The following is an 11,725-nucleotide window of genomic DNA, read 5'->3' as shown; positions in this document are numbered from 1 at the left end:
TTAAAGTAGCTATAAGCAAATACTATATCATAATTTTAATGTCCTTTTTTTTCTTCTTGTATTCAGACAGCCAGCAATGAGAAAAACACTCCCAAAATTGTCTCTGTGACACACACACAATCTGCATTCAAAGTCACAGAGACTTTTGGGAGCGTTTTACCCATTGCTGGCTGTCTGAATACCAAAAAAGGTCATTAAAATGTGGACATATTATTGCTTATAGCAGCTTTAACTCACTCTATGATCTGGCAAACAACAGACTTGGGCACGGTTTCCAGAGGCCCATGAGTTATGAGTTAGACAAGAAGACTCAAGTAATCTCTGAGTTTACAACATGGTCATCTAAAAATAGTCTAGAAAGATGGGCTCATCTCATGGTTTATTTTTGGACCATAAAGAATCAGTACTCAAGTGCCTAAGGAAGGAAGGAATACAACTATAAAGATTTAAATATATAGTGAGGGGGGTTGTTTTGTCTTTGGTCTGTTTTCTTTAATGGGAAATATGGACTTATTTGTTTGCTTGGTATGCTTAAATAATCTCTACAGTGGGTCGTTGAATCACCCTGAAATGAATAATTGTACACAGAATATATAACCACACAAAATAAATGTGGGTTGTTACTTGTTATGATCCAGGTGCTCAGTCTAAGTCCATGGCAACAGTCTGCTATTAAGAATAACACTGTGAAAAGCTATGATTGACCAATCAGAATTGAGCATGTAAGAATAGTGAATTAAATTGTCAGTGTTTGCAGATTAACATAAACACGGCACACCAGTTGTTAATTGTATCTGTTGCTGTGTCACTTACTGTATCACAGTGAGTGTCCCATGGGTAAACCGGAGCATTTGCCGCAAACACACTCCTCCCCCCCCCCGCCCTCCTTTTGCGGACCACTTGCCCTCAGCGGTTCTTGCATTCTTGTATTTGTTTAACTGAGGTTAAGGTTAGGATTCCTAACCTAGTTTAACTGAGGTTAGGTTTAGGAATAAGGTTAGGTTTAGGCACCGTTCCGGGGCGAGCACGTTTTGAGCCTCACATAGTCTTTCCATCAATTCCATGTCCAAAACTGACAGAAGCCCTATAGAGCGTCGCAGTCCCTCCCCCTTTCAGAACGAAAGTGGCCCAGGAAATTAATCCCAATGCATTTTTCCCATAGGCATTTCAAAACGTATTTATTTAAAGACCTTTTAAGCGTTGTACGAAACCAACTCTTGTCGTGACAAATCATGACAACACAAAGAAGAAAAACAACAAAAAAAGTGTTGTAACCTGCCCTTCTTTTCTACTTTCTAATTCTTTGTTTGGCCTGAAAAATTGTGTTTGTTGTCATGACAAGAGTTGGCTTTGTCCGCGGCGTAACGTCTTTAAATAAATACTTTCGGAAAAGTCTATGAGGAAAATGAACGGGGATTTATTTTCCGGGTCTCTCGAGGGGGCGGGACTGCGACGCTCTATTGAGCACTAGAGTCTAGTGTTTTAGTTCCCATTTGACATGTATACAACAGTCTAATGAAGTCTCACTGCTGGTTTCACAAAGGCTTTCTCACACCAGTGACTTTCACATTGAGTTGGGACAGCACCTGATACATAATTATACAGTATGACATCACCAGTTGGTATTTATTCCCAAAGTATCCTTGGCATGAGGTTATGAGTAGGGAGGCTCACACAGCTGATAATATTATTTACATGTTTGAGAGGGTTGTGGTGCTATGGCCATGTGAACCCATGCAGGACATTAGTAATGTGCCAGCTTTCTCTTCTTTCAGATGTGATTTTGATGACACAGCGCAGTATCGCGTCTCCGCCATGAACGCTCAGGGAGAGCTGTCCACATATGCCTCCGTCGTCGTTAAGAGTACGTTTTGATAAGTCTATCATCATCGTTCACTACACAGAATTATTCACTAACTCTCCAGATTTAACTGTATACTGTCATTGCACCAAGGGGTCAGGGAAACAGGGCTTATAGTCATCTACAAGTAGCCATCCATCCATCCATCCATCCATCCATCCATCCATCCATCCATCCATCCATCTTCAACCCGAGGCGTTCCAAGGTCAGTGAGTCGATGTGATCCCTCCATCTGCGCCATGGTCTGCCAATGGTCTGCCCCTGGGGATGCTCGAAAGGCATCCTAACCACCTAAGCTGGCTCCTTTCCAGACGAAGAAGCAGCGACTCTACTCCGAGTCTCTCTCGCGTGACTGAACTTCTCTAAGGGAGATGCCAGCCACCCGTCGAAGAAAACTCATTTCGGCCACTTGTATTCGTGACCTTATTCTTTCGGTCATGACCCAGACCCACACTTCATGACCATAGTCATGAAGTGTGAGAGTAGGAACGAAGATTACTCGGTAGACAGAGAGCTTTGCCTTCTGGCTCAGCTCCCTTTTTGTCACAACAGTGCGTTACAGCGACTGCAATACCGCCCCTACTGCTCCAATTCTCCGGCTGATCTCCTTCTCCGCCCTCCCTTCACTCGTGAATAAAACCCTGAGATACTTAAACTCCTTCACCTGGGGTAATGCCTCATTCTCTACTTGGACTGCACAATCCATCGGTTTCCTGCTGAGAACCATGGCCTCAGATTTGGAGATGCTGATCGTCATCCCAGCTGCCGTACATTCTACTGCGAACCGGTCCAGTGAGAGCTGAAGGTCTTGGACCGATGGTGCCATCAGGACCACATCATCTGCAAAAAGCAGAGAAGCAACCCTTAGCTCACCAAGTCGTATACCCTCTCCGCCACGACTTTGCCATAGTGTTGCTTTAACTGTGTATAAAATACAACCACGTCTTAATGTTGAAGAATCAGTCATCACATGCACATACTGTACATTTACACAATATACAATAGTTTCCATATGCATATTTTTCAGAGGCTATACCCAATCCATTGTATCTCCAGGTGGTACGACGATTTGTATTGCACAAATATATAGTAACGAAAATATGTTCTTCCTCTCAGGATTCAAGGGTGAAGTCGATGAGTCTCTGCCTGCACCCAGACGTAGGTTTGAGAGTTTAATTTGTCACTTGTAGCCTAATTTTGTATTATTTATTATGAATAAATAATGTTATAAATATATATACATATTATAATAAATAATATCATTTATATAATTATATAATAATAAATAATATAATTACCGGTAGTTTCTATTTTCTATATTAACATATTCATGTATCTGACATTGTCAGAATTGCTCATATATCGTGTCTGCCGGGTTCAAAGCTCATATTATGTCCAAAACAGGATTCAGGATTCAAAAATAAAATAAAAAATAGCAGATAGACAAGCTCTAATCGAGCCACTTCACGCCGCATTTCGAGCTTGCACATCTGTTATTTTTGATACTTTATGTGATGCTGTAGCATGATCAAGTAGGCCAGGACATTCATTTACAAAAAAGTTAAAATATGGAGATAAGAGATTTCTGCCCGACAGCAACGATATTATATGTGTAATATATTATTAACATTACCCATGCTGCCTGCCTGGGACATGCATGGATGATTGCTTATTCATAATGGACTACCATGCATGATGTCTAGACAAATCTGCAGAGCGCTGACCTGGGCGCAATCATAACTGCGGTGTCAATCGGCTCCCATTATTGCCGCTTGATATCGCGGTTATGGTTGCCGCTCGGCAGATTCGTCTATAGGGAAGAGGTTCTCTGCAACCTGTTCTGGATCAGGGCCAACTTGAAAATAGAGATGTACCGATACCATTTTGTCGATACCGATTCCGATACTGCTGTATTGGTCGATATCGAGTACCGATCCGATACCGTAGCACTTGCCCGAGCCTTGACTACGATATTGGAGCCCAAAATGTCATTTAGATAGCATCTAGACCAGGGGTTCTCAACCTGGGGGTCGCAATCCCTCGGGGGGATGGCCAAAGCATCTCCGGGGGTCCCCAGCCAAAAACTTTGAGATCCCCTGATAAGACCAATGCCTGGTTCATTTGTAGACAGTGTGTATACCGTAGTTTTAATGTAGATATTATTATACTGTTTAGACTGATGGTATAGTTTATTGGTTTACCTATCATCCTAGATTACTATTTCTATGCATTTGATGTTTTACCTCGTTTTTTCCTGGCCTACTGTAAATCACTCTGGATTAAGTGCGTCTGCTAAATGCCTCAATTGTGAATTGCAATATCCTCAGTCCACAGACTGAGAAGGGGTGAGGGGAACGGAGGCCTTCATGGGAACAGACTGGGTGGGATAGGGATGGAAATAGACAGCTGGGGAGGGCAGGGAATGGAAAGGAAGGGAACACCACCCATTCCCTTCCTTTCCTTTCCGTTCCCTTCCCATTTTGTTCCTTTGGTGGAGAACACTACTGCACTGACAGCCTTTTTGTTCCTTTAATGATGCGATGCAGGGCCAATTGCAAGTCCTACAGGTAACAGGGCCACTGGAGTTCTGGTTTGGTGACCGACTTTGGGTGTATCCACTATGTGTTCTCTCTATATGCATGATCACTCTTGCACTTGTTTGCAAATCTTTTTTGGAATACTTTACTGGAAGTGTAATTCCTCAAATAGACGATGAAAGGAAAGGAGTAGTATACCGATTTGTCTTTTTCCTCCTTTCACTTTAACTAATAGTTAATATTAGTTAATAATATAAGAAATGTGCTGTAGAAAGCTACAGCCAGATTACTTTAATTAATAAAACATATTTTTTGCTCTTCATGACAAGGCTTTTAGAGAGGGATGCTGTGAAAAAAGATGCTACCACCATGTTGATTGTTGATGTTGTATTGTTTCTAGCTGGTTTGAAAATGTTCCATTTCACAAAATACTCTTTGATTACTCTAAGAATATTTTGTTGTTTTTTCATGCACCTGTAGGCCTAGTTGACAAAGGTTTTCACACAGTTGCTGAAAAGAGCCATTTGGATGCTAATGACATATGATAATTGATATTAATGTGCAACTAATACCACTGAGTGAGGATGTGGGATTTTAATTCCCGAGTCTTGAACTTGTGTGTAATCACGTGCATGACTATAAAGTGTGCCGCCCGTCGCCACCGCCAAAGATATCTTTGTGATCACATTGTGGTGTATAGTATCTCTGTTGTCATCCTCTGACTTTACACATTCTCTTTATATTCATGTTCTTATATCCTCATCCTGTCTGCCTGAATAGCACTGAATCTCTCCTGTGAAGCAAGGGGATTGATATTCTGTCAACATCTTTCTGATCAATCCTCTGTCACTTGTCTTACAGTCTTTACAGTCTTCTGCATGATGTTTAGCATGACGCCAGTCCGTGCTATAGCTGACTCTGGTGTGCTATCTTCTAGAGGGACTGGTTTCTGAGTATGGCATCACCTTCCAGACTCACATCGTGGACACGTTCGGCGTGTCGTTCGGAAGGGAAGGCGAGACCATGAGTCTGGGCTGCACAGTCATCATCTCTCCCGTCCTGCAACGCTACCAACCAGAGATTCAGTGGTACAGAGATGGTACGCAAAATGATTTTGTTTTAATTATATAAGGAAAACCAAAACCAGAATCAAGTTTATTGTCGCATCACAGGTTTACATCTGTAAAGTAGAGTGCAACCTTTTTTGGTGTGCTCCATTATTTGTAGTTTTCAGGAAAGGGAAGAAGGATGGAGATAGAGGAAGAACATTGAGAAAACAACCAGTTCTGTGACCTTGTGTCCACCCTGAGACTTGAAGGTCGGGGTTTGATCCCCGGCGAGTTCGTACTATAAAATGGGGCCCAATGTCTCCCTGCTTGGCACTCAGCATCAAGGGTTGGATTGGGGGCAAGTCCCTATGACATAGTCCAGGGGGTGTACTTACTACTTCTACATCAAGTTGCCTCACGCTACAGAAACAGGAGATACAGTAGGCTCCTGCCCTATGGGCCTCATGGCTCGGCAAGGCTTACTTAATGATAAAACAGGACACAGGCATACATACACAGGCGTGAGGTTAGAAAAGGTGGCATCAGATGCAGATTTGTACATAATGCGCAACAATAGGTTAGGTTGAAATAGCAGCAGGTGCAGCAATAGAACAATAACAGATATGGACATATATTGTAGCCCTTCGTAAGAAAATAGTCTCACATGCAGCCAGGTGACATACCATTTAATCTGTATATGTGCTGCCCAGTACAGCAATTATAGTCTAAAGTCTACTACTGTTTGCCACTGAGCAACCCCACTGCACTGGTGCAATTGCACTTTTCCCTGACACATTAGGGAGTTGAGATTCTCATTCCCATTCTCCCATCAGATTTCCCTGCACTGGTCCCATCATGCATGGATTCAATACAGTGGCCGGGCCTTTTGGTCACAAACCTGACTTCTGTCACCTCTCTGGTCTACCATTGGTTTGTCTGGTGACCAGAATAGGAAGACTACAGATTGCTAGAAGCCTTCTTGGCTCAAGGCTTGTGATCTGGCTCTCTCTAGTGTACAGCCGAGTTTCACTCACTGCTGACAGACAGCACATTGAAATATAATCTCAATACACAGTGTGACAGTGTGGAATGTGTGACCTATGTCATTTCATAATGATATCATATACATTTCACCAAGGACCACACCACCAAATAAAGAAGTTTAACAACATTTATTAACGAAAAGAAGAACGCATGAAACGATTAACGAAACAAATAATGAACGGAAACCCACGACCCACGACGGGTCATCTGGCCATACAGCTGGTCATCAGGTAATTTGAGCCTAGGTAGGGGTGGCTTCGGGGATCCGCCGTGCCCCCCCCCCCCCCCCCCCGGGCACGACGAACCCCCCTTAGGGACCTGTAAAAAGGAGAGGTTAGAGGATGAGAATTAGGGGGGGGGGGGGGGATCACGAAAACGAGAACAGACCGGAGAACCGTGGGTTGGATGGGATTTTATATACTGGTGGAGGAGGTGACCAGATTGGAGGTGGAGGTAGCTGGATCGGAGGTGTAGTCCTGCTCCTGAACTTCATGAGCTCCATTTAATGTTGTTTGTGCCTGGGTCGCAATGGACAAACAATAATGAAGTCTCATTCAATTCGTATTTTTTTAATGATACTTTAATATGATTTTCCTAGCCTGGCATGGCCAGACTAGATTACACACACAGACTACACTGTGTAGATATTACATTTATTTTGCACTGATGATGATTGACGATGATGAGTTCACACAGAATGTCTCTACACAACATACAGTGGAAATGTTTAGGTGGTATCTGTCCCATCTCTTCCAGACGTCCTGCTCAGTCCCAGCAAGTGGACCCACATGCACTTCAGCGGAGACAAGGCCACGCTGACCCTCACACACCTCAACAAGGAGGACGAAGGCCTGTACACCATACGTGTCATCACCAAGTCCGGATACGAGACCTACTCTTCGTACGTCTTCGTAACAGGTGGGGGCGTTGTCCGTTATAACTTCAAACAAAGTGAATAATGCCTTTTCGTCGGTATGCTATTATGATGCATTATTATGCTGTTAATGTGATTTGAAGTCACAATCTCTTCAGTTTGTTGGGAGTTGGGAGGGATAAGTAAACAGTGGCCTTAGCTGTGATTATGGACACAAAAAAGGGTGTTACCAACGTGTCATTATTTTCATATTATTCATGGATAGTGTAGTTATAATAGAGGCAGCAGCCTCTTGTTTATGGCCTGCCACAATACAATGTTTCCGTTGGCCTGGTGTGTGATCAAGGTCACCTGGCTCTTCCTCTGACACAAGATGCAGTATTTTATTTGTAGTGCGCCCCCCCCCCCCCCCCCCCATCCAGTTATTACACTGGCCCAGGGTGCAGTCTGAAGAAAGAGAAACAAAGGGGGAAAATTAGGAAAAACATAGAACAAGACAAAGAAGACTATGACAACCATAACTCAGTCACACTGTCAGTCAGTCACAACAGGAGGGGGTGAAGTGAACCTATAGTTATTTACATTACAGTGAAAAGGTGGGTCTTAAGCATGTTTTTAAAAGTCCCTAGGGTGGGGGCAGCTTTGCTCCTCAAAGGGAGTTTGTTCCACAACTTCAGTGCCAACACAGCAAAGGCCCAGTCGCCCAGTCTTTACTGTACTAGAGACCGTGGAGTCTTCTTATACAACCGATTGTCAGATCTCAGTGACCTGGAGCTGGGTCTAAAAGTTCCACAATATAGATACACAAGATAACATTGAATACTCTCGGCGTGTTTAGATGTGGGTGTGGTGCGCGTGGTATTCTTCAATGGATACTGGTAAGTAATAACGACCACAGAGAATGGCAGCTACATGGCATCGGTATGAACAACGAACATGGAAAAGTTGAGCAGTGGAGCTTATCTGAATTATTGTGGCTCGTACACAGAATGATGAGGTGACCTTCATGTGTCGTTGGCTAGAAGAATAGACACCTGCTCCGGTGTCTGGCACGCTTCAGGGTCACCCAATAAAACAATGGCCAGGTATTATATAGTCAACTATTTCCTTGATGTCCCTGACCTATCAGAGCCCAGTTTAGCCAGACCTACGGTAGGGGTTATTCACAGTGAGCTCAGCTATAGTGGGAAGAGTTTTGGCTGTGGACACTGAAGATGTATGTGTAATTGTGTATATCCGCCTCGAGGAGAGACAATAGGCTACTTGGCTTCCTTAATAGAATATGTGTCGGTCACTCCCTGATCCGTCCGTCCGTCCGTCTTTCTGTCTGTCTGTCTGTCATTTCAACCATGCTTCTTTGTCTGTAAGCAAGTTGTCCTCTCTTCTGAATGTAAACGGTACTTCATGTAGTCAACTTTGAATTATATACACTACAGTATAGTCAACCGCAATGACTCGAATGACTGTGACTGTTAAGGTTGCTTTTCTGTGTAACAAAACTGTGAATTAATTGGGTATAATAACCTCATCACACTCCAAACCAATGGATAATAACTCAGTACTCCAACATACTTGTATATGTGGGACAGAAAAGAATGGGTTCTGGCGAACATAGGACAAAACACTAAACTTGGGACAATAACAATTTACATTTACAGCACAAATAATGTGTAAATGACAAATCTGCCAACCAGTCAGTGTAAAATTAAAGAAACTTGTAGTTCATCACAGGCTTCACAGCATACTAAAACAAAATATCACCTTCTGACCTGTTGGATAAGAAAATAAAATAAATGAACACTGCTTTGCTGGGGTTGTCGCCTCAAAAAAAAAAAATCTAAATGAGAATCAACTTTAATTCTCTGACAGACAACTTTAAGAAATTAGTGTGCTGAATGTGCTTCAATTACGTAAACAGTCTCAAATGTACATTCCACACTCTACAGTCCACAGTCATTTTACATAATAGCCAAGATATTATACAGTATTAGCTAGCTATAGAAGTATGCCAAAAGTCTTGCAAAGAGGCCTTGCTTTACCCATAGCCACAACCATATCTCTTTAAGAGTCTCCCCTCTTATCCCATTTCACTCAGGGGCTGGCTGCAGCTAATTCTGTCCCTGCTGCCACTCTTTGCTCCAGGCTTGTGTTTAAGACCAGGGACATTCCTGGCACAGAGCCCTTTCAGCCCCACAGTTTGAGAAAGGGCTAAGCACACTTAAAAACACGAGGCAGCGGTGGCCGAACGGTTTGCGGAGCAGTCTTGATATCGGAAGGTCGCTAGTTCGTATCCCCGGACCGGCACGTTAAAATTACCACCGCTGAAGTGCCCTTGGACAAGGCATTGAACCTCTACCATGAAATGTTCTATGAGCAGGGCCTGGCTGTAAACAAGTTCTTGAGCTTAGTCCCGTTACCCTGGGTAAACATAGTACCTTTCCTTTCCTTTCCAGCTGGACTCAAACCACTCTCACTTCACGTGAAAGCCGTTAATTTGGCTTTAAGTTGTAACAACTGTATTGTTTCATATGGGGTCACGTGTACAGTACATTGTATTGTGTCAAATACCAAAATACAGGGCCAAAAGAATTGTATGCATACTATGCTCTATTGGTAGACTCATGAACTGGGTTTTTTTGCCCCCTGCAGCTGTTAGAGCCCTGAACAAAGACGAGGAATAAAAATTAAGTAAAAACAAAAAGAACCTGCATTCAATCTCTAAATAATCCCATGGAGTTTTCCCTCACTCTATAATGTGCCGTAGTAGGTACACATAAATACACATATACATTCAGGTTATTAATAAAGTATAATCCAGATACTAAATCCCCCCCCCATATTCTGCACATTTCCCATTTAAATTGCTGCAAAAAGTATTTTTTACTATTGCCAACTTGTTTTTTTTTATCTGCTGAAATGGCTATTTTCCTGTACTATTGCGAACTTCATTTTCTTTTACTTGTCTTTTTATAAAATAAAAAAAATCACAACCAGTATAGTTATATTGTAGATATTAGCACAGTCTTATGGAACATGCCATGCGAACATTTCACTGCTTGTACCTGTATGAGTGAGTGAGAACCCTCTTGAATCTTGCATTTTGAATGCTACTGTTAGCATGTGTACAAGTGGTAACACTGATGCGTTTTCTACTTCATCCATCAGATGCTGAGGCTGAGGTGGAAGGGGCACCAGGCGCCCCTCTCGATGTGCGCTGTCTGGAGGGCAATAAGGACTACATCATTGTGAGCTGGAAGCAGCCAGCTATTGACCGCGGCAACTCCATCCTGGGCTACTTTGTGGACAGGTCAGTCACTACCGCTGTTGATTTTGATTTAGTCATAGTCTTTTGAATGAAATGTCATTCTCACTCATGAAATGCTTGAAAAATACAGTATGCCTACTGAAACAAATGTTATACTCAGAGAAAAAGGGAAAATCCAAGGCTAATACAACCCTTTGCCTGTCTAATCCCCTCGACTGAGAACGCAGGAACGTATTCTGCTGAACGTCTGCTTGAATGTGTGCAATCTGTTTCCTCGTTGTGTCTCAGATGTGAGGTTGGCACCAACCACTGGACCCAGTGCAATGACACCCCGGTCAAATATGCCCGTTTCCCGGTGACGGGCCTGGTGGAAGGACGCTCGTACATGTTCCGTGTGCGAGCTGTCAACAACAGCGGCATGAGTCGCCCCTCCAGAGCCTCTGAGCCAGTGGCTGCCATGGACCCGGCTGACAAGGCCCGCATGAGAGGTACCGGTAGCAGGTCTTAGTGTTGAACCGCCCCCACACTGCCCAATGTCCATATGTTTCTGCATGTTATGAGCTTTATTTATATTTTATATAGCACTTTTTTCATACATTGGAATGCAGCTCATCATTCTATTATTTTATGTAAGTAAATGTCTCAATCTTTCATGTTTTTAGCACGATATAGTATATAGTAATCTTCTGACACCTGTGTCTTGCCCTTAAGGTACATCTGCTCCTTGGACTGGTCAGATCATTGTCACAGAGGAGGAGCCTGCAGGTAGGATATAATAGAACTCCAAAGGGATTCAAGACCTTTGAATGATTTCTGTGCATATTTCCATCCTTATCGCCATTAAAGAAAAATGAAAGAAGCAAAATCTTAATGCGTCTCTCTTGTCCCTGTCAGAGGGCGTGGTTCCTAGCAAGCCACATGATCTGCAGGTGAACGAGGCCACCAAAAACTACGTGGTGCTGAGCTGGAAGCCACCGGGTGAGAAAGGCAACGAGGGCATCATGTACTATGTGGAAAAGGTACAATTACAGTGTGGACCTGATGATAACAATTATAATATGAATGTATTGTATATGATGATGGTTGATTCTCAGT

The 11,725-nt window shown here is 43.0% G+C and overlaps 1 protein-coding gene across 4 annotated transcripts in view; it reads left to right on the top strand.

Moving 5' to 3' along the window:
* Positions 1–11,725, top strand: part of myom1b (myomesin 1b) — a 47,039-nt gene that overhangs the window by 16,727 nt on the left and 18,587 nt on the right. For all 4 annotated transcript variants that reach the window (XM_080793917.1, XM_080793919.1, XM_080793918.1 and 1 more), the window contains 8 exons: positions 1,776–1,864; positions 2,978–3,019; positions 5,336–5,497; positions 7,248–7,409; positions 10,531–10,672; positions 10,919–11,118; positions 11,342–11,395; positions 11,525–11,649. In XM_080793917.1, coding sequence (XP_080650043.1) covers positions 1,776–1,864; positions 2,978–3,019; positions 5,336–5,497; positions 7,248–7,409; positions 10,531–10,672; positions 10,919–11,118; positions 11,342–11,395; positions 11,525–11,649 — 976 coding nt within the window. The remainder of the gene's footprint in view (positions 1–1,775; positions 1,865–2,977; positions 3,020–5,335; positions 5,498–7,247; positions 7,410–10,530; positions 10,673–10,918; positions 11,119–11,341; positions 11,396–11,524; positions 11,650–11,725) is intronic.

The sequence above is a fragment of the Protomyctophum bolini genome (assembly GCF_963924005.1).
Source record: "Protomyctophum bolini genome assembly, chromosome: 21".
Lineage (NCBI taxonomy): Eukaryota > Metazoa > Chordata > Actinopteri > Myctophiformes > Myctophidae > Protomyctophum > Protomyctophum bolini.
The sequence above is the reverse complement of the archived record's forward strand: the minus strand, read 5'-3'. Positions and strand labels throughout refer to the sequence as shown.